The following is a 23,886-nucleotide window of genomic DNA, read 5'->3' as shown; positions in this document are numbered from 1 at the left end:
TTACTAAATTGTATAAGCATTAGGAAAGCGCATTGATGCATGTATGCATGCACCCAGTGTGGAAAATTGTGTGTCACTTCTGCATTCAACCCTATGTGTGATGCAGTTCATTGAATCATTTATCCTGTGGTTTATTTTATGAGGCACATGGATAAGACTAATTTACAAACAGTGAGATGCACAGAATATGGATACCAATTAGGCAAAGTCAGAGAGAAAGATTTTTTTGTTTATTTTATTAATCTTGCTTGAATCAAGCTGTATTTGAATAACTTGTAACCACTGACAGCTCTCCACCCCTAAAAGCCTTGAGTTTTCAGAAGAAGGAAAAGGAAGTGCATAGCAAACAATTAATTATTCTAAAGATTTTTCAAGTATGAACAGGTCTGTCTGGGTCTCCCCCATTGCTTTCTTATTTAATGAGCAATGATTTGGTCATATATTCCCTGGAGACTTCTAGCCCCTTCAGTTAAAGATATTATCAACAAGTTTCTGAAAGGGTTAATTTTCCAGATGGAGATCTTAAATATTTCTTTTCCAGCTCCCCACAGCTGAGGCATAAGCTCAGCGCTTTTAAAATTAAATTAGATTGTGCAAGACAGGTGTCTTGGCAGTAAAATCATGTGCAACTCATTTTTATCTCATTAACATTGGTGTTCATCAAGAAATTGTGTTTTTCTTTTTGCAAATTCTAGGTAAACCGGTCATGATCATAACTGAGTACATGGAAAATGGCTCCTTGGATGCCTTCCTCAGGGTATGTGTGTCTACTTTATAAAAAACCCAAAAAGGTTTTACATGGGGAAATGCTTTCTGATTCTTTTTTTTTGGTGGAGGGATACAAGAGATGTATTTGAAACTCAAGGATGTGCATACATGATAGATGCTTCCTGATTATTTTTTCTATTACTGTCAGTAGCTGGTGGAGGAATACAGAGGAGATGAAACATTTAAAATAGTAGGGTCTTAAATAATCCATGTTTAATGGGGAACCGTTTTGATTTATTTCATTTTTGAAAACTTTGCAGTGCTGTAGATTAATTAAAACTGGATACGTTCTATACATCATAGGAAACTGACAAAACCTCTAGGTTTGGATTTTGCTGGTGAATTATAGACCCAAGTCAGAAGACTAAGGAAATAGCATTGCATTTAATTGTAGTCAAGATGGGGATCTGGAGGTATGTTCTTTGCCAGTTTTAGCAGTGGCAATAATGTAGCTTTTAACTTAATACTATGAGATTTTCCTCCCCCCCTTTCCTCATCTGCAGAAGAATGATGGCAGATTTACAGTAATCCAGTTGGTAGGGATGCTACGTGGCATTGGCTCTGGAATGAAGTATCTGTCTGACATGAGTTATGTGCATCGGGATCTAGCTGCCCGAAATATACTAGTCAACAGCAACTTGGTTTGCAAAGTATCTGATTTTGGCATGTCTCGTGTCCTCGAAGATGATCCTGAAGCAGCGTATACTACACGGGTAAGACAGAAAAGATTCTGGAGTTTTACTTTCCTGCTAATAAGGATTTGGGGGTCTTTATTTTAAGTAATATCAGGCATGCATGAAAGTCAGTATTTTTAAATAAAAAGATACATTAGGATAGGTTCACATCTGATCTTGTCAATTCCATTGGTTTCAAAGCACCTACCTACATCAGTCTACCTCACTGACGATCTGTCCCATTATATTGGTTAGGTGCCAGCAGCATACTAGAAGTTGGTGACAGGTGTTTGAGGCCAGGCATTAATATTTTGATGCTTCATCCTGCAGTCAGTTGTGTAATTGGTCAATTTTACACCGGTCAATAGTCCCATTGAATTCTGTGGTCAAGTTGAAGAGGTTTTTTGTTTGTTTTTTTTAAAGTAAAGAATAAACTGTGCAAAAAATGCAGCTGTCCTAAAACTATTTGTAAATTTGGCTTTCATAGTTTCATAGCTGGTAGGGTCAGAAGGGATCTGAGCAGATCATCAAGTCTGACCCCCATTAAAAAAGATCAATTTTTGCTTTGTTCCTTTTCAGTTGATGCTTCTGACAAAAATTTACAAAGGCAACCTACCATTCTAAAAAGTTTTTCAGCACCACTAAAGTTAGTTTTAAAATCCAGCCTCTACTTTAGCCCTTCCAATTGCTAATCAAATATCTAAATTGCCCAAAGTTCTGTACCAGTAAGAAAAACTATTCTCCCTTTTGTGTTGGACACCATCCTGCCCAGTTAACACCGTTTGCACACTTCGCAAACAAGAACAGCTTAAAGCATAATTAGAGCAGAACACAGGCCCATCTTTAACTTGTTTTCCCATAACATCAAGTGTTTCAAGTGTATAAAGCTTCGCTATGTTCCTGAGTATTGCAAGAATCATAATCAATTGAATTCACTGAACAATTTTGTTTAGAAAAAACGTTGAGGGCCAAATTCCCAAACTGGCATTGGTGGGCAATGTCATCATCCTCCCTTTTTCTAGCTCAAAGGTTTAAACTTTTACCCAGGATTTGGGAGACCTGTCTTCAAGTCTTTCATCTGCTTAACAGGGTTTTGAACCCACTTGTTAGTTCTGAGAAGAATACCAGGTCATTGGTATCTGCAATAGAATGCTTTCAGTCTGTACTTGTATGAAGTCAGTAGATGAGATTAAATGGCACAGGAACAAGACCCCGTATCTCCTATCCCCTGCATGAGTATCATAGCCGTTTCGATACTTAATTCCTCTGGCAGTTTTGTAAATCTAAACCTTCTTTTCCTATGTGTTAATTTACACGCAACCCAAAACAAAGTAAGGGAAGGGAATGTTTTATGTCAAATGAGATTACATTTTCCAGTGTAAACAAGAATAAACAAAAACAAATTGAATTAGGGTCAATCCAAAGCTAAATTATTTTTCATTTTTTCAGTTTAGCTGCCAAACCAAAAATCAGTTTCTTGCACTGTCCTACTCTGTGGTATTACTCAAATGGGGAAAAATAATGTGTGCTTTCATGCTTGCTAACACCAAGCCTTGAATGCCTAGAGGGCCTTTTGCAGCCCCTAGAATGGATTTTATTCTGATTGTGATTTAAAAATTTATCAACATGTGTGACACTTAAACAATTTATGCCCTAGGTGCCCCATCAGTTACAAAGACCACTTATTCTATGGAGATTTTCTGATTATTACTACTAATATTTGAATGAATATATAATCATAATAAGTAAGGAACAGGGTTTAGCAGTGTACTGGTACAAATTTTCTTATTCCAGTTTAGCATGCTGCATGTTATAATGATGCAGATACCATAGTTCACAAAGCAATTCTGACCATTACCAATACCTTTGTAATTAACATGCACTAAAAAAAAGTTAGTGTGTTTCTAAAGCTTTTTTATTGCTTATGTTTTGTTTTTAAATAGCTGCCATTCTCAAGCTGTTCTCTCTGGTGCCAGGATTGTTTGCAGTGCTCATTTTTTGTTGTTTAATCCCTATACTCATCTTTTAATGAATTCAGGTTCATTATAGGGAAGGATAAACTTATGTAGTATTAAATGCTGGCCAACACTGGTGTTTCCCACTCATAAGGGTAGTGATGGAGAGAAGCTGAATTTCCGGCCTGGAAAGCTGTATTCAAGCAAATACAAGTTTAGACAAATATATAAGCATAGAATGGAAATCACTGAATAGCATCACTTTGAATGCAGTGAGTGCAAATATAGTACTATGTTTTTTCTCCGAGTAAGCTGCAACAAATCAATGTAATTTGCATTACAGTACAGTATCTTCATTTGGTGTCAGTAATGAAGTATCAGGAAAAAATTGGATAAGCTCCACTGTACTTAGCAGTTAAAAACATTGAATTTATTGACAACTTTTAAAATAACAAGCATGTATAAACCATGTCCATACATCCAACAGAAAGAATGGAGTTTGTTCATGGTTAGAGTTGGTAGAGAGCATTATTAAAGCAGTTTTCTTGTTTTCAACAAAATTTGCATTCTTTTCCCTACCAGTATTCTAAATCAAGCATCGTATAGCATAGAGTGACAAAGAGATACATTAAAACATAGACACATTCACACAGGACCTGATTGAAAGCACAGTGGTGTCAATAGAAAGACTCCCATTGACTTCAAAAAGCTCTGCAATGGGCTGCCATTAATCACTTGACAGCTGTACAAAGGACAGTAGACTAGACCTACGAAGACGAGATACACAGTTAGGAGCAGAAAGCATGTCCAAAAACTGCAAAGACAAAAACGCAACAAAAATAACTTATGGAAAAAATGCGCCTTTGACTTACTGTTTCATCTGGGGAATTACCTAAAGGAACCAAAAGCTCCATTAAAAACACCTTGTACATTAGCATAAACAAAAGGAGACATCTTTGGCCTGGGATCATTCAACTAAGGCAAAATCAGATAAACAGGATGGAATTGAGCTCCTTTTCAAAACATTACCAAACTCCACTAGCCCAGTTCAGATGCCCAACTGCTTTTATTTGTGGAAGAGTTGTTTTTTGTTTTTTTTTTCTTGAGTATAATAAGAAAGCTGCTCTCTCTAACTGGTATCAAAAGTGTTGTGACCAGAGACTGCACTTAGTCCTCCTACACTGACCAGAGCAGCCTGAGGGCTGAGTTATCCTTTCACCTATGGGTCATGTATGAACTGGGATGTCATCCATGGCAAGAAAACCATAATATTTCATAAAGCTTCTTGGCTTATTCTCTTTTTTCCCTCAGAATACAGAAAAAATATTTATATCCCTGTTTTCCTGAAAGTGAACAAACAGGGCAGACAAGCAAAGCAAGAAAAAAATTGAATCCAGCAATAACAGCATGTACATATTTGTTTTGTATACATGTTCTATCACCTAAACCTTTTATAAACTCCTTGTTTTTTCCCATTCTTCAGTGTAGGCCTTCTGTTAGAGGGCTGATAAAAATACATTTAACAATTTACTGGTTCCCATTCCTGTGACTAAAGAAAACAGATGGATGGTATTGCCTCCTATTTGGATTTGACAGTTTTATGGCAAAAAAGAGAATAACTGGCTTTTTAAGAATAAATTTGGAATCATCTCTCCAGCTCCATCTTGCCATTTTAAACCTAATAGAGCACAATGACATCCTCATAAAATGTAGGTCCAGTGATTTCCTGACTTCTGTTTTCTTCTATTTTTCACAGGGTGGCAAGATTCCCATCAGGTGGACTGCACCAGAAGCAATTGCCTACCGTAAATTTACATCAGCTAGTGATGTGTGGAGCTATGGCATTGTAATGTGGGAAGTGATGTCATATGGAGAAAGACCTTACTGGGATATGTCCAATCAAGATGTGAGTTGCTTTCTGGCAGCTTTTCTTCTTCTGCTTTTCTCTTAATATTTTGTTTACTTTCTTAGTGTGAGAATAAAACATTAGGCCTAAGTTTTGCAAAAGGATTGGCATGTGTGCACCCCAATTGTTTACATGTATCCTTTTTCAGAATGAGACCCTTATACAATTTTGTCTATACTCAATCAGGTCATTGCTTCATCAAGTCTGTTATTCTGTATCTAAAAGTGACCTTTGGCTGATCTATTGGTTCATTTACCACAAGTTTGTGAATTGCAAATATATTAGATTCTGGACTTAAGTGACAGACTCTTCTCTGAAATTGTGATAGACTATCTTCCAGAAAACACAATAATGGCAAATCAAGAAAGGTTCTGTATCAGGAAAGCACAAAAGCGTGTTTCAAAACCCCCTTAAAAGATAATGGAACTTCAGCACATATTTCAAGTTAAACACATGGGTGAAGGTTTTCCTGAAAAAAACATGTATATTATATACATCCATTTTTTTTATACCTTCTGCAATTTGCTGTAATTTTTAGAAATAAGTAGGAAAGTGAAAAATGAAGGGGATTAGAATACATTCAAATTCAAATTTAAAAGATTGCAGAGATTAAGTTGAAAAGAAAAGGAAAGACACATTTTCATATTTATATTAAACCCTGAAGAAAAAAAATCTGAATTTAATATGGCCTCTAATTAGGAACTAAACACTTTTGTTTGGATATACATTTTTAAAAAAATACATAAAACTATATATACAAGGTACCATTGTGCCTGTCAGTCAAACCATCCTCTTGGCAATAGAATAGCTGCCCCTGGAGGACATTAAAAAGGAGCTTCGCTAAATGACCATTCTTAGATTATGCAAGTCCCATTTAACTATACCATCTGGACTACTTTGGCATATTCCAAGAGGGAGTACACACAATGACTATTATTTCAGGAGAGTTTTAATAATACTGCTAATAAGGGCTTGTGCTAACAGCATTTTTGTTGATTTTAAAAAAAAAGTATATCCCTGGTGAAAATGAGACATAGACTGGTCATAATGTTTTTTTCCCAAGGGATTTTTAGAAGATAAAGGAACACGAAAAAGATAACTTGAATATTTGGTCACAGGAATAGTTGAGTCACTTTATTAGTCATCCACTTTCGTACTCAGAGCTGAATATTTTCAAAGAGCATCTGCAGGTAGATGTCATCTAACTGAAAAATGGGGTTTCATTTTAATTTTCTTCTGATATAGAACTGCTCCTCTGGCATCCAGCCTTGCTCTCCTGTGTCAACAGGAAGTCAAGGATTTTCAAGAAAATAAAGCACCAGATGCACCTCAGAGATGTTCTGTTTTCATTAGTAACGATAGGTAATTCAGGCTAATACAGAAGTGAGTTTTCAGATGCCATCCTTGTCCTCTGGGTTAGTTGAGATTAAAAAAAAGTACACACAGTAAATGAGCCTATGATGTGCTTATGTGTTTGGAAAATTGAAAGGAAGAAAGGAAGAAATATTGCAAATACAGATAATTACAGAGGTGTGGAAGAACAATGCAGAGATGAGGGGTGGATTGACATACTTTTCACTGGAATATATTAAAATGTTTTAAGTGAATTTCATGTTTGTGAATAATGCTGGATTAGCAGCTACAGCCAGTTTTCTCCTTTGTTCACTGAATGAGCAAGCCTCTTTACACTGTCCTTCCAATGCATCTTAGCCATGGTTTTGGGAAGACAAGAGTGAGGACTGCAGCATAATTTAGTCTCTACAACTGTTGATCTTTGTAAGTAGGCAACCGCAGATCCTCTGGATCATGTTGTACATGTAAGAGGTCTAATCAGGTGCCTGTTGAATCTGCTTGTACAGAGTCCTACAACCATCACATCAAGGCCTTCAACATGTACACCTAAGCACATACACCTAAACACAAGCACATGCACACCTATGGAGGAGTAGAGGCTGCCCAAGATCTACCATCCCCCCTTTAGACCATGGAGACGGAATCCAAAGGCCAGAATTAGTTCAGACGTTCGATGCCTTGATGGTGTACCCACAAGGCAGTGGGGGCTAGGTTTTTGAAGTGCCCAATACTCAACTTACTCTGGAGGTTATAAAATTGTGGTATTTTATAGGAGCTACCCCACCATGAGTAGCCCCACCGCATTACCTCCAGGTCCACCAGTCAGATGCAGTTTACAGTCGTACCCAGGACCTAAGTTACACTATATATACTTCATAAGTAGTGTTGTGCATGTCCCTACAGTTACTCTGAATGCAGGTCTTCAGTAACAAGGGTGCATATTTTTACCAGCTGTGATGTGTCAAAGGCTTGTGATACAAGTGTCTGCTCACTGAACTAGCTCAGGAGAAAGCACAGGGTATAGCTGGAGGGTTGGGGTGCTAGATAAACTCATCCACAAACTCTGAGAGCTTGAAGAGTAAAGGTATTGAGAACTCTAGCTAGGCATTCGCTCCAAGGTATAATTCTCACAGCTGAGAGACAAATTTCACACAAATTTCCTCAGGGGAAATGAACATGTTTTATCTTTGTAATGGGGCTGCTTCTCACATCTATCCAACATGGGCAGCAGATTAACTCAGGCCACACTGTTTTCTCTTTCTCATATGATGTATCCTGATGTGTATTGTCTTTTAGCAGCTCATCAGTATGCTGTATCTTTGAAAATGTGCGTGCTTTGGACATTGTACCAAATGCAGATGTTGTTATATATTTATCCCCTCTCACAAGATTCAGATGCATGATATAGTCTTACTTTCATAATTAAGCTTCAGTCCCCATGCACGCATATCTCTAAATGTGCTCATCCATTTATTTTAAATCTTTATCTCAAAAGAAAATAGCAATAGTAGCCCGATCAACAGTTTGAGCATGAGCATATTTTTTAACAATGTCGTCTTTAACTATAGATTTTTTTTTTCCATGCCTAGGATAGTTTATATTCAGCTAGTGTACCTTTACAATCTATGATGAGCTTTAACTTCTCTTTAATGATGCTGTTCATAGGTTATTAAAGCCATTGAAGAAGGGTATCGACTGCCACCCCCAATGGATTGCCCCATCGCTCTCCATCAGCTGATGCTGGACTGCTGGCAAAAGGAACGTAGCGACAGGCCTAAATTTGGACAGATCGTCAACATGCTGGACAAACTCATCCGCAACCCCAACAGCTTGAAGAGGACAGGCGCAGAGAGCTCCAGGTCAGCAGCGCTTTTCTAACAGTGATATATGAGGGAATATATTGAAGGTGACAGGCAAGCTGTAACTCACGGAAACTTCTGTGATCAGGTTAAAGCATGCTTCACAGCTCTTGCCAGACTGCACAACTTTTTTTTATCCAGTGGAAGATTGTTTCCCATTGAGGTTGCACTGACATTCCAGTTGACTGTACTATGGGGTCCAGATCCTCTTGGCTTTGCAAAAATAAAATACTGAATAAGTAAAAAAATTGCTTTATTCCATCAGCTCTGAACATTTCTATAACATAAATTGAAGTGCAGCATTGATGCAATCAAGTGCTGTTTTCTTGAGAAAACAAGGCATGCAGTGTCTTTTCCTCCCCCCCCCACCCCGATGACAAAAGCTTGGAAAGGTCGGTCCCAGTGTAGTGGAACTAACAGGAATAATGTGGTTTGCAACAGGACAGTATACAAGTTTTATAAACCTTAGATTGGGATAGAATTTGCAAAAGCATTACAGTATAACAGCTAAAGCCTTGTGGGCACAAAAAGGTATGGATTCATTTTTATGTGTATTTGCATTTAATTTATTGATAACCAGTTTCATATCTCCATTGATCCCATGTTACATTTTGTTTTGGTATATTTTTAGCAAGTCCTAGCTGGCATTTGAGGAGAAGGCAGAGTGGGAAGAAGACTTCAGCATTTTGGAAGAGATCTTTTTGAGGGGGCCAGATCCCTAAGCTAGTGTAAATTGGTGAAACAGTTAGTCGATGTAGCTTCAGCAGTGTTCTCCAGCAGAGGGTCTCATCCTTTACTTTTGAGTATATTTGTATTCTTTTTTAGCAAAGTGGGTTTGCTTGCTGTAAGACGGGCTTCAAAGAAGAAGAAAATTAAGAGACACATCGAAAAAATATTTTTAAAATGATGATATGGTCCCTCAACAAAAAGGAAAGTACAAAAATATCCACTCTGGTGCTTGAACCAATGAAGCAATAACAGAGGCCAGACCATTCCTGATTCAGCCTCTGACAGATCAGCATCATGGAAAAAGCTGTTTTTCACTTTTAAATGAGAGGATCCCTTGGTGACTATCGCTTACCATTTACATTACCAAAGACAGGTTATTAGCCCTCTGAGGCCACTATCACCACACTTCTTCCAGATTGCCCTAATTGCAACTATAGCCTGGCAAGTGTATCCACCTCTGTGGGTTAAATAATTTAAGGAGAGAGTCATAATACCAACTGTTTAATCTCTTCAACTTGATTTGATTCAAGCTCACAGATAATCATGTATAGTTAACAACATTTGAGGAATACACATCCTCGTCAATTAGCAAGGAGTCAGGGGAAGGGCACTCTGAAGTGCTTTGGGTTCGAGTACAAGGCAGTCGAGGGGAAAGAGACTTAACAGTGGGAGTCTACTACAGACTTCCCAACCAGGGAGAAGAGCTTGACCAGGAATTCTTGGGTCAGCTCACAGAGGTAGGGAAGGCTAAGAATGTGCTAGTCATAGGGGACCTGAACTTCCCAGACATCTGCTGGGAAGAACAGTCAGCCAGGTCTGAACGCTGATGTAGGTTCTTGGACAGAGTGCAGGACCTCCATCTAACCCCGGAGGTGCACAGCCCCACCAGGGGAGACGCCTTGTTGGACCTAGTGCTGGCCACGGGTGATGACCTGGTGAGGGGACTGCAGGTGCTCAACCACCTGGGCGACAGTGATCATCGCCTGCTAGAATTCACCATCCAGCGCAAGGTGGCAAAGGCATGCAGTAAAGCAGTGGCCCTAGATTTTAGGAGGGCAAACCTCAACGAGCTAAGGAGGATAGTTGGAGAAGCGCTGAGGTCCCGGAGGGGAGGGGAGCCAGGTGTCTAAGGAGAGTGGTCGCCCAAAGGAAGGTAATCCCAACGAGGATCAAAGGCAGCAGGAGAGCACACAAGCCTCCATGGCTCACCAAAAGCATCCGGGAATGTCTCCTTGCTAAAAAGGAGGCTTACACCCAATGGAAAGGGGTCATCACCAGGGAGGACTATTCTGTAGTTGCTCGGGGATGTAGGGGGTAGTTAGGAAAGCCAAGACAGAGATGGAACTGGGACTAGCTTCTCAGATTGAGGACAATAAGAAGTCCTTTTTTAAATACATAGGGGGTAAAAAGAAGGTCCCAGGGAATGTGGGGCCCTTGCAGGACGCGTTGGCAAATTTGCTCATCACACCAGACGACAAAGCTAACATGTTTAACGATTTCGTCGCCTCCATCTTCCTAAGTAGGGACAAGAACAGCCAACTCTCTGCTGGGCCCCCCTTGGGCCCCGGGGGAGGCACACCTGCGCCGCGGGTTAGCGAGGATCTAGTTAGGGAGCTTCTGGAGGGGTTGGACATATTCAAGTCAGCCAGTCCGGATGATCTCCACCCTAGAGTTCGAAAGGAACTGGCCAAGGTCATTGCAAGTCCTCCGGCACAGCTTTACGAGCACTCGTGGTGCTCTGGTGAGGTACCGGAGGACTGGAAGAGGGCCAACGTGGTCCCCATCTTCAAAAAAGGCAGGAAGGAGGACCCAAGAAACTATAGGCCGGCTAGTCTTACCTTGATCCTAGGCAAGCTGTTTGAGAAAATTATGCTGGCGCACATCCATGAGGGGCCAGCAGGGGACTGCATGCTTAGGGGCAACCAACACGGGTTCATCAGTGGCAGGTCCTGTCAGACCAACCTGGTGGCCTTTTACGATCAGATCACCAGATCATTAGATGCAGGGGTAGCAGTGGATATAGTCTTCCTGGACTTCCGGAAGGCTTTTGACACTGTCTCTCACCCTGTTCTCATTAAGAAACTGGGGGACTGTGGTGTCGACACCCACACAGTCAAATGGGTCGCCAACTGCCTGGAGGGCCACACCCAGAGGGTGGTAGTGGATGGGTCCTTCTCAACCTGGAAGGACGTGGGCAGTGGGGTTCCACAGGGCTCGGTCCTTGGGCCCGCACTGTTCAACGTCTTCATCAGTGATTTGGACGAGGGGGTAAAAAGCACCCTGTTCAAATCTGCTGATGAGACTAAGATGTGTGGGGACGTGGGCACACTGGAAGGATGCAACGGGCTACAATCAGACTTGGACAGGTTACAAGGGTGGGCGGATGAGAATAGGATGGGTTTCAACACAGACAAATGCAAGGTAATGCACCTCGGGAGGAACAACCGGCACCATACCTACAGGCTGGGGAACTCCCCTGTCAGCACGGAGGCGGAAAAGGATCTTGGAGTCATCATTGACTCCAAGATGAACATGGGCCACCAGTGTGGGGAGGCAGTCAGGAAGGCCAACCGCACCTTGTCATGAATCCACAGATGCATCTCGAGCAGGTCCAGGGAGGTGATCCTCCCGCTCTATGCGGCATTGCTCAGGCCGCAGTTGGAATATTGCGTCCAGTTCTGGGTGCTGCACTTCAAGAGGGATGTCGACAACATGGAGAGGGTCCAGAGGAGGGCCACTCACATGATCAGGGGACAACAGGGCAGGCCCTATGAGGAGAGGCTACAGGACCTGAACCTGTTCAGCCTCCAAAAGAGAAGGTTGAGGGGGGCTCTTGCCTGTTATAAACTAGTCAGGGGGGATCAGCAGGCATTGGGGGAGTCCCTGTTCCCCTGAGCACTGCCAGGAGTGACCAGGAATAACGGTCACAAGCTGGCAGAGGGTAGGTTTAAGTTAGATATCAGGAGGTGCTACTTCACGGTTAGGGCGGCTAGGGTCTGGAACCACCTTCCAAGAGAAGTGGTGCAGGCTCCTACCCTGGGGGTTTTTAAGAGGAGGTTAGATGCACTTCTTGGTGGGGTCGTTTGACCCCAGTACTCTTTCCTGCCATGGCAGGGGGTCGGACTAGATGAACTGCTCAGGTCCCTTCCGATCCTAGAAACTATGAAACTATTTATGCTAGGAAGAGACATTCAAAAAGCCAGAGCGTGAATTGACTAACCTGCAAAGATTGAACTGATTTGCAAATGCACAGACATTCATGTTTAATTCTGAAAATTTAGGCACATGCCTGCAGTGGCTCAGGCTAGAACCTGGGGGCGCTAGAGCAGCCCTCCCTTCCCTTTGCAGCAGCTTCAAGGCTGGAGGGAAATTGACATGGGGGCGGGGAGGGGGGCATGGCCAGGCCCCTGCAGGGGCTAAGTATGATTGTGGAGGGGTTTAAACCCCCACCCTGGCCTGCAGGGACCCCAGCCAGGCTGTGCCTGGAGGCATAGGAGGAAGAGCCTGTGTCAGGCTTGTCCCCAAGACCAGACACTGGCTGGGGCAGTACCTCAGGCAGAGTGGGGCCGGGGGTAGGGATTAAACTCCCCTGTCTCTGGGCAGGCACGGGACTCCAGTTGGGGACTGCCTCGTTTTCGCTCCTGATCTTGTTCCAGTGGCGCTGCTGTCCACCCAGGGCTGGAGCTGCAGGGCTGAGCCCAGCCAGCTTGCAAGTGCTGCTGAGCGTGGAGGCAGAGGGGCCAACCCGGGCTAGGACACTGGGCCAGGCCCTTCCTAGTGAGCTGCAGCTCGGGCTGGGACTGTGGTGGCTGCACAACTCCTCATGCCAGGCTGGGAAGGGCTGTCATGGTGCCCCAGCCAGCTGGGCAGGGCCCACAGGGCCACCCTGGGGGGACAAGGCCGTTTCCAGCCCACTGGGACTGTATGACACCTCAGCCCAGCAGCACTGACAGGGGCTGGCTGGGGAGCGGGCTTCCCGGATGATCTCAGAGGCGCCAGCAGGCCCCAAGCCCAGCAGCAGCTGCCATGCCCCCTGCCCTGTGCAGCACCCTAGGCTGCAGGCACACAACCAGCTATGGGCTAGCTAGGCTCAGTGGGGTGGGGTTTGACCCAAATGAGTTAAATCTGATCGTACATTCAACCAGGTTTATGTTAAACCAGTTTCAGCCATTCCTTCTCTCTGCATCACTAGTCCTATATGTAGATTTCTTTTCCACAGAGCATGAAATCGAAACAAAAATGAACAAGTTTTTATGTATCGAAAATGACAATATATAATTACTATTACTTGCTTAATGAAAAGGGGCTCTGGCTAGACTGCTATATAATATGATAAAAGTGGTACCAGCCACTACTGACATGAACTCAGCCTTCTTGGACAATACATAACAACATGGCAGTGCACTTGCTTTTCATGTTGTGCAGTCTAAAATCAATACTAAGATGTTTATGTATATGGTAGTAATTTACAGTGGTCTGATGAAAAACATTGCAATTTACAAAATACCTAAAATAATAAACAAGCTATTAATAAGTGTGCTGCATTACTTTAAATGATTATTCCAAAATCTCTGCAAGGGAAAATGAGAAGCACGTTCCACAGTGCAAACAAAGATTAAAGCTGCCATTATTCCCACCAATCTTGGCACACGTGCTGGTAAGGAATGGATTGATTAAAGAGAGGATTAACTTCCCGCTGTCCTGAGTTTGTTTGAATGCACTGAGCCTGCTTGCAAGCCTGGCTAGAAACATGCTTGTCTGAATTCTCCCTGAATTTTGAACTTCAGTCCAGTCTGGGAGGTTGCGAGCTTACAGGCCCTAGGCTTATACTTCAGTAGTATTTCTATAGCTGCTGAGCTGAGGTCTGACTTATGCAGAATTGGCAAGTGCTTGAATTGCTGTCTGTAGAATACAGACACAGTAGACTGAACATGGTGCAGCATTAAGGGCTCTTTTTCAGATCACAATGTAATAGAAGGGTTTTGCATGAACTTTATTGTATCTGGGATTCAAATTAGAAACAGCACAATGGTGTGAGTTCTAGCTAAAAGTAACACTGGATACATGGGGTCAGATTCACTCTGAAATAAATTGGCCCATTATCTTGTAAGTTTGCTAAATTTTCTGTTATTGATTCTGTTTTGTAATGCATGATCTTTGATATTTACAAGTCACGTGAAACTCCTCATCTGATTTGATTGCATAGCCTGTTTTGCTAGTTACTGAGCCTAATCAGTGTGGAGCCTGAACCCTGTCTTGATACCCAACTAATGTTTGTTATCTGTCCCTGCATTTTCTGTTTGTAGGCCCAACACTGCTCTTTTGGATCCAAGTTCTCCAGAATTCTCAGCTGTCGTTTCTGTTGGTGATTGGCTCCAAGCCATTAAAATGGAGCGATACAAGGATAATTTCACAGCTGCTGGCTATACCACTCTAGAGGCTGTGGTGCATATGAACCAGGAGTAAGTACTCAGTGATAAAACAAAAAATGGTAAATCTGGATTTAATTGGCCTCTTTTGCTTTGTGCTGCATATCATTATGCTCATTAAAACAATGGAATTCCTTTCATTTGGATGGAGTATAACTTTAAAATGCCTCCACAGTGCTTTCAGTTATTTAATTAAACATTTCTATACAGCTGCCTTGCTTTTTGCAGTATTATTTGTGGTTGACTTCAATATTTTTCACTGGCTCAGCATTTGATGTGAAGTTCTCAGCCCCCTGCTTCTTCTCTTCTTGTTTTGCACAGTGACCTAGCAAGAATTGGGATTACTGCTATTGCGCATCAGAACAAGCTTTTGAACAGCGTCCAAGCAATGCGGACCCAAATGCAACAGATGCACGGCAGAATGGTTCCCGTCTGAGCCAGTACTGAATAAACTTAAACTCTTGAAATTAGTTTACCTCATCCATGCACTTTAATTGAAGAACTGCACTTTTTTTACTTCGTCTCCTCGCCAGTTGAAATAAGGAACTGCAGTGTTGCTTGATGTACAGATTTACTGGAACTCTGGGGGGGAGCCTATGGAAATGACAAGCTGTCATTTTAAACCAGACCTGGAACAAATTGTTTCTTGGAACATACTTCTCTGTTGTTCAACGATATGTAAAATACATGTATCTATATAAATATAACATCACATTCAAGTTTTGATGCTGTGTTTGCTGCCAGATACTGTGCTTAGATAAAATTAACTCTTTCGTCAGTGACCCTTAGGATTACAACAGTAGTATTTTACTTGTGGGCTATACCACAGTTGTGCATCTTTTACTGGAATGAAGAATAGGCCCAAGATGTTTTCTGCAGATTCAGTACTTCACCCATACCATGCAGAAACCTAAGTGAGAATATCATTTGGCTGATCAGTGCCTCTCAGTCAGTGACTTACCTGTGTATGGGCTGAGACAGGAAACAGCCCACCTCATGGATTACTGGGCAGAACTGGACTTCTGGAGGGATTGGTTTTGGCTGTTGTTGTGCCATACTGTATCCTACCCTATAAGTCTTTTGTGAACAACTTGCTGACAGTCAGCTGTGACAATCTTGGCTGTGGAACTTTCAGGCTTTTTCCCCTTCCAAGGAGCAATCACTTTTGCCACATTGAAAAGGTCAGTGAAAGTACAGCCTCCATTGTACTTGTGGCATTTTTATTTTCTTAAACAACAGTCTTTTGGCTTATTCATTCTGTGGAAAAATGCTTTAATCTGTATTATGTATGATTGTAGTTCCCACCTGCTTTAGATAAATCGATACTAGTTTCCCAGACTTAACAGTTCAGTTATTTCCACTCTTTTGCATATATTCATAACTGACAATGAAAGGCCTACTCCAAAGCTCAAGTTTAATGAATGAGTAACATTTTTGACTTTGCATTAAGGATGAGGAGCAGGCTGGTATTGATGGGAAACCACTGATACTGGTTTTCCATCCTTCTGGAAATCGATGCAGCCCAGTTGAGGTGAAAGCAATTGTAACAACCACTTTGGTCTTCTTTAGATAGAAGCTCAGTTTTAGTTGTCACAGTGATGGTATTCGCTGATAGGAAATGGAACAAAGCATAATTATGCATCCATAGTTTTTTCCTTGCTTTTGTACCAGTGTGCTGTCATGTATGGCCATGTTGCAGAATGTCTCCATGTTACACAACAGTGTTACTCAAGGAGATTGGACAGTTTTGTTAGATCATAATAGATCTGGATGCATTAAGGCTCCAGTTTCACTGATTCTAAGGACTTTTTACACCATTCAGTTTGTATGGAGAGAACTTTAAGTGTCCTTAAATTACACTTACATGCCTTTTAAGATTTCTTTATGCATTGCCAGAATGGTGTAAAGCAGTGATTGGAAACCTTTTCAGCCTGTTGACTGGAATGAACCAGTTTGGGTCAGAGGTGGGCAAGTATGAGAACCCAGTTGCTGCTGCCATTTCCCTGTGCCAGCATAAGATAGTGGCTGCTGCTACAGCCCCTTGCTGCAGAAGCCCCATGTCTGCAGGCCAGATTAAATGGGTCTGACTTGCAGGTTGTAGGTTGGCAACCCCTGGTGTAGATAGGCCCATTTTTGGTTTGATGATGTTGGAGAATAGGACATTCAGGACTCAGAATGTTTAGCCATTGCATTTCAGATGTGAATGAGCAGTTAAAGCTAGGTGAACTTCACATTTCTTCCACCGACACACCTTTATTCTGAAAAGCAGCTTGTTCCCAAATGCAGGAAGCTAAATTTGGATCCTGTCAAATCCTGACAGTTTAGTACAAACCCTTTTCTTTTTGCAATATTACTCATAAAAGCTTTTCAATTCAGGAGAAATTTGAGATTTATTTTAAAAAACTACTTAAACCGTCAGGTTTTAACACCATTTTGCTAAAGCATGTAAAGCTGGATATTCATTTTAAAGATGTGACATTTCTACTTTACCGGCAAAAACCATTTGTTTCTTAAGTGCACATACATTTTTGGCTTCTTTCTGTAAACTCATTAGAGAAAGTCAAGACTGTCTTTTTTTAAATAAAAACAAAATGCGCACAATTTTCTGGCCAATTTGGAGGATTGTGTTGTTGACATCTTGTAACAATAGTTCAAAATGCTTTTAACATTTTTCTTTTAAAATGAATACTGAAGGCAGTTTAGATGCTAGATTTTTCAGTACTGCTATTCATGGCTATAACTTGATGGTGATCAAATGAGTAGCAAAAGGACATGAATATTATTTTAATGGGAGGAGGCAGGAGATTAAACAAATAATAACTGCAGTGCATTCAGGAAACATATTTATAGTATGCAGTTATTAGCTAGAAGAGAGCATGTGTGCAGCAAAATGGGCAGTGGAAATTGGAGTTTAAAAGAAAAATGGTGGTGTCCCCTTATTTAAAACATACCAGTTATATTTATTCCAGTGTCTTGAGATGGGCAAAGTAGTGAGAACAATCACACTGATATGTAGCTTGCTGATTTAAGCATTCATGGTTCTTTTTCAAGAATAGAATTTCTGCGAAGATCTTTGCATTGGGAAAACACCAGTGTGTCAATTATGCTGCGAAGAAAGGGGAGCTTCTTAGTAAAAAGTATTACAAAAGGAGTTCATTTAACTAACCTGCCCCAATAAAACTAGAAGATTTCTTATTTTTTGACAAGGTTTTTCAATTTTTTGACAAGGTTTTTCAGAGAAAATTTAATAAACATTTTTGTCATTACGAGGAAGTTGCAACTAATTATAAAAATGTTTTCCTTTATTGGAATTGTTAAATGTTTCATTATGAAGTAGAAATCAGTCTTCTTGTGCCTGCAAGGAAATACACAGTTGTTTTGCTGTATCCCTTTTGCATGTGTGTATATACCCACACAGACACCCATACAGAAATACTTTGAGACACTTTGTAGTGCATTAGGGGCAAATTAAACTGCCAGGCTGTGGTGCATGTGAACCAGGAGTAAGTACTCAGTGATAGAACAAAAAATGGTAAATCTGAATGTAATTGGCCTCTTTTGCCACTAATTCAGTCAACAAAGATGCTTGTGCATTCCAAGATGGCTTCACTGGCAAGTTGTCTGCATTTATACACTTGAATCGCACCTCTTTTGGGACAAGACTGTATTTAGTCCATTTGAAAGCCATTTTCCCTACCTGCAAAAAGTACTATTGAATCCATTGCACTATGTCACCCGGTTAAGCTGACTGAAAATAAGTCCAGGATCTTTAATCTTATCCACTGTCACTACCACCAGGATATTGCTACTTAAAACTCTGTTGTTAGGAAAGGTCATAGTAGGTCAGGCCCACAAGGAAATAAGAGTTGCTTCTTTGTATCATTTCTGTACATGCACATAAAACACACATACACACACACAGCATTGAACTGCATATGTTCTCCAGTAGATATAAACTATTTATATAACCTTTCTTTCTTCCTGGAACTGGTTCCTCCCAATGAGGTCTCTCAGCAATTTTTTTTTTTTTTTAAAGATGAATATCCGTGATTGTGGAAGTCACAATGACATCCTTTTGGCTAGAAGAGTTGGTGCTTGATCAACTTCTTGTTAATACTAATGCTTCTGAATGCTGTAGACAGAAATCAGTTAATCAGAAATACTACATCTTTAAGGTACCTTTCCTTATTAAAATATTTATTTAACTTGTTTGATGAACCCAAATACGGACTTCATGCTTAAGCATAGAAAATTCTGTTTAAAAAATGTAATTGTGTTCTTGTGCAAAATGTCCGGTTCCCAAACAGTTCCCAACTAAACCCTGCCAGTGGTAGAGCTAGCTTGCCCAAAGGAGAGATGCAGCAGCACTTCCGTTAGAAAATCTAAATGGCTGCCATGTCAGTTAATGTAACTGTGTGCCTAGTATTTTGCATGTGGTTTAATGGGTTGGTGTTTCCCTTTTTTCAGGGAAAAGAGGTTCTGCTTCCAATAGCCCTTCCTATTGATCATATTGACCATGGAAGAACATAAAGACCAGCCTTGAGGCCTTCCAGATTCCACAAGCACAGCTTCAACAGCACTGATTCTGGGGAACACAGACACTGAATAAGCAACATCAGTCCCTGGAGAGTGTGACTCTTAATGTCCTTTTATTTTTTTCTTTTGGCATTGAAACAATACAAAATGATGCTAAGATTCAGCATCTGTTCTCCAGTTGTCACTTGAAGAATGTACTGTATCAAAGCCCTGCAGACTTCTTTTTTTTTCCCTCTCTTCCTTCTGATGGTTTTATTTATATATTTTGAGGGTTTTTTTTCCTCTGTACATCATTGATGCATCCTGTATAAGTGTAAGTGACAGAGCTCTACAGGTATTAATTACTATGGACACCAGGTCAGGTGCCACAACACAGAACCCAGTTCACATGAGCTGCCTGTATATGTTGATGAAGTGACATTTTACACAAAATGCCACTGCAGTGATATAAATATATTTTTCCCTAGAATGGATAATGAACTTATCTCTTCTGAATTGTGTGTGTGGTCGCGCGTGTGTGTTTGGGTGCATGTCACCTTAAGTAGAACTTCCTGTGAAAGCGCTGAAAGCATCTCTGGGACCTCCGGATTCCATTCATTCCCAGCTGAAGAATTATATGAAAGAGCAGGCCTATAGCTGGTGTCTGCAGTGGTAGTAAGAAATCACAAAAATGTTTACATTTCTGTATTTGTAAATGTCTTTTGTAGCTGCCACACTAACCTTAATGACTAGTCCGGCAGCCTGGAACAGGGGCACTTTCACTTTAATTGTGGAGGGATAAATTATATGATCCATAAGGGCAATTTAAAAGTTTTCCATCAATATCACTTACTCTTATCAAAGCCTGTTCAAAAACACCAGTTTCTTGATGAAAAGATAAGGAAGCTGATGACTGTTTCTATCTGTTGGTAACCCTGAACCGAACTCTTAAGTAGCCTTTCTGTTCTGCAAATAGGATTTTAAAGACTTGTTGAATGAGAAAAAATATATGCAATCCTTATCCATTCATAGAATCACATTGTTCATTGTACCAGCTGGGAGAACGTAGTGTCCTGTAGCTGGCAGTGAAACACGTTATTTTCTCCCAGCATGATCATGGAATAAAAATGCAAGGGACATTTAAGATTACAGCGATAAGCAAAAAGGTTGGAAAATTAGTCACGTTCCTAGAATCTGTAACTAAAGGCTAGGAGAATTGATGTAGAAGCTAATTGCTATGGCCCAAGAAATAGGCTAACAACCTACCAGTACTACCTAGAAAAAATTATTGAGTTTCAAAAATTCACTGTAAAATATTCATGAAGTTGAGTTGTATGCTAGGCTCTGGGGAAAGTGCTGCCATTCCACATTTTGAACTGAGCAGCTGATATGCTCAACCCTCCTGGTTGTAAAGAACTGATGATGTCTACTGAGGTGGCAGTACAGCACAGCAAACTAACAGGACAAATGATCAGTCAAACATACTTTGGGGGGGCAGGGGAGATGGATGAGCCATGTTAAAAGAATGTGCAACATTCAGTGGAGCCATACAGTGGTGTCTCCAGCTTTTTTCTATTTCCTGCTCCTTTCCTGGCCATTTTTAATTCATTATTAATAATTGTAGTTGGTCTCATGAACAAAAAAATAAAGGTCCATATAGTGGGGAGGGAAGAGTGGGGCAAGTTAATGTAGCCATGCTGAAGGCAGAAACCAGACAGAACTAGTAGGGAGCCAGGAGGCAGGAGCTGTGTTGCAAACCCAGCAGATGCACATTGCAGTCAAGTGGTACAAATGGAGCTTGGGTTAGAGTATAAATTACTACAGAGTTTGCTTCCATTTTATCCTCATTACAGAAGATGTCATCAACAGGACTCTGACATGAAAGCCTCTGTATAAGAAGACATTGTTCTGCTCACCACACCACCGATTGATGTTTGTCCAGGTTTCTTGCTGTACTAACTTTGTGATGGATCTATGTACTAAAAATATATATGTATAGAAAACAAAAGGCTGGTTTTCAACCAGTAAACAGGACTTAGAAAGCAGTATTTTATTTTATGTGACATTTTCATAACCAGAAAAAAAAACATTCTGAAATACTAGTCAGACAAATAAAAAGAGTACATTTATTTTTTTGTATCACTGCAAGTATGTTGGAATACACAAGGACTGTGGTTAAAATTAGAATGTATGAGGCATATTATAATTTAGTTCATACTGAAAAAAAATCTAACAGCATTTCTTGAGTCATGAATTTGAATGATCTCTGGGTTAGACATATAGATTTTTCTATTTTGTTTTAATTTGTAATTTTTTCCCTCCATGAATTTAGGTACACATAACTTATGTCATTTATTTATGGTCTTTTATACCTAGTTTGTAAAATTGTAAAATAGCAAACAATGCAAAGGTTTGCATTTGAGAACAATAAAGTAGTTGCTGTACAAACCTCATATATGGTCTTTGTTAATTATTGCTACCATTTATTATTTATTCTCTACTGAGAGTAGTCAGTACCACTATAAAACAGAGGAAAACTCTTGATCCTCGTCTCCGGAGTGGCTATATTTCTGTACTGAATTTAACACAAATGCACTTACTCCATTCATTTTTGAGACTGTAATTCCCACATGATTTTCAACATTATTGTAAGGTGTTTCTTAACATTGTAGAAGATGGTGCAGTGGGCAGAAGTGCTGCAGTCATCTTTCTTTTGCTACTATCCCCAGTTTTACTGGAGGAGGGTTAGCAATGTGAGTGGGGACTTCTGCCTGAATAAGGAGTGCATATGCATATCTATTATGTATATTGTTGCATAATAGATATGCTCCCTTTTCCCACTTCTTTCATGGTTGCATCTAGTCATGCTGCTGTCTAGTCTAAGAAGCAGAAATCCTAGCCCCCATTTACATTAGTTGGGGCAGAATTTCATCCATAGTGTGGGAACAGTATCTAGGCAATTCTCAACTTACTAAGTCACTGCCCATCAATGAACATTTATTAACTCATTTGCTATATTTGTAAGGTAAAAAGTAGATTCTGTGACAAGGACTTGAGAGACATGGAAAAAAGAGGAAGAAAGGAAAGGAAAAGGGGGAAAGAGGAAAAAGAAGAAATTAGGAATTGAGGAATGCAGTGCAGAGAAAATTGCAGAGGGTAAGGCTGTGGGGGCTGTGAGCTTTTCTGCAATGGAAAGTTTCCAAGCCAAGTTGAGAACAACTGGAGGATCCTACCAATGGACAAGGAGGTATTATTTCCATGTGCTAAAACTACTGTTGAAATCTTTGGGAACTAGTTTTGAGTGCTATTGTCTGATTTTTTTTTTTCATCACAAGTAAATACTGAAAAGAGCTTTGCATTTAACTCTTGGAATTGACTCAAGTCTCCCACCTTCATTAATACAAACAAACCTTGCTGAAGGATATAGCTGTATAGTCGTAAGTATCAAGTTTTGAAATGCACAGACTTTCTGGAACCACAATTTACAATCCACTCAGGGTTGACTTAATCATCCTGGGTAGGGAGGTTACATTCTATATGCATTTCGTATGTCCCATGGAAAATGAGGTGGTTCTTTTGAAAATTTACTCCTCAGTATTTATTTAACGTCTGTCCTCCCCATTTGGAAAACAGACTGGGCCAAATTCATTCTGGATAAAACTCTGCTAATGTCAGTGGAATTGCAGCATCCTTTATATGCAGTACAATGTTGCATTTTAAGAGGCTGTGCACTCTGAGCATTTGTAATTGATAGAGAAAACTGAGCAACTGGATGCTCTATTATTTATCATTCTCTCTAAAGAGAGACACTGCACCGACTAGAAGACATGAAGTAAGATTTACAAAATCTTTTGAGGTTTTTGGAATTTGTTTTAGTTTTGCATTGTAATCAAAATAAATACTTCAAGATTTTTAACAAATTGTATTGTTTCAGAAATGTCTGTTTTGAATCAAAAGCTCAGCGTTTTCCTCTCCCTGCCTCCAGAAAATCCACTTTGCATTTGAAAAACTATCTGATTAAAACTTTCAGTAAAATGAAGAAATAGTCATAGTTGATGACTTTGATGTAGTGGTTTTAATGAAAAAAAATTTGTCAAAATGTTTCTGACCAGCTTTTTCAGTAGATATTATAGCAAATTCTGTCTTATTATGAATTTGAGAGAGCTCAAAGTACACAAGCTGCCAGTAGCATATAAGCATGCCTTTGTGCTCTTTACTAACAAACTATTTAACTTGCTGCATGTGGATTGTGTGTTGACTAATATATAAAAAAACATGACTTATCTTGAGATGCCAGGGCCATTCTGGTCATATTTAAAAAAACCAACAAAATGGATTTTGACAATTACAGAAAATGCACATGATACTCTAAATCAACAATGTGATTAAAACTGGAGCTACGTTTGAGGCCTTGACCTCAGTTATTTTACCCTTTCCCTTTTAAGGAAGTACCCTTGGGCCATTGACTGATTCTATATTGAATGGGAAATGGACCTCTGACATATCTTATTTCTGGCAGTGGGCTTGAACATAATTCTTTGTTTATCGCAGCCTTGTAGAAACTTATATGAATATGCACAAGTTTTCCTTGAAAATAAAATTAAAACCTAAAGCATTCCATCCCAATCAACTTAGTAAAACATACATTTTACATGCACAGATGGGGAAAGTAACCACAGGAATACTCTGCAGCAACTT

The 23,886-nt window shown here is 40.3% G+C and overlaps 1 protein-coding gene across 2 annotated transcripts in view; it reads left to right on the top strand.

Moving 5' to 3' along the window:
* Nucleotides 1–21,641, top strand: part of EPHA4 (EPH receptor A4) — a 166,815-nt gene extending 145,174 nt beyond the window's left edge. The window contains exons 12-19 of one of the 2 annotated variants that reach the window (XM_090053411.1): nucleotides 696–757; nucleotides 1,272–1,481; nucleotides 5,154–5,303; nucleotides 8,322–8,515; nucleotides 14,551–14,706; nucleotides 14,995–15,854; nucleotides 18,710–18,848; nucleotides 19,141–21,641. In XM_090053411.1, coding sequence (XP_089909537.1) covers nucleotides 696–757; nucleotides 1,272–1,481; nucleotides 5,154–5,303; nucleotides 8,322–8,515; nucleotides 14,551–14,706; nucleotides 14,995–15,109 — 887 coding nt within the window. In that variant the 3' untranslated portion in view covers nucleotides 15,110–15,854; nucleotides 18,710–18,848; nucleotides 19,141–21,641. The remainder of the gene's footprint in view (nucleotides 1–695; nucleotides 758–1,271; nucleotides 1,482–5,153; nucleotides 5,304–8,321; nucleotides 8,516–14,550; nucleotides 14,707–14,994; nucleotides 15,855–18,709; nucleotides 18,849–19,140) is intronic. The other variant, XM_090053410.1, reaches the window with a different exon arrangement.
* The last annotated feature ends 2,245 nt before the right edge of the window (nucleotides 21,642–23,886 follow it).

This window comes from Crocodylus siamensis, chromosome 6, assembly GCF_052110815.1.
Source record: "Crocodylus siamensis isolate JL-2025a chromosome 6, ASM5211081v1, whole genome shotgun sequence".
NCBI lineage: Eukaryota > Metazoa > Chordata > Crocodylia > Crocodylidae > Crocodylus > Crocodylus siamensis.
The sequence above is the reverse complement of the archived record's forward strand: the minus strand, read 5'-3'. Positions and strand labels throughout refer to the sequence as shown.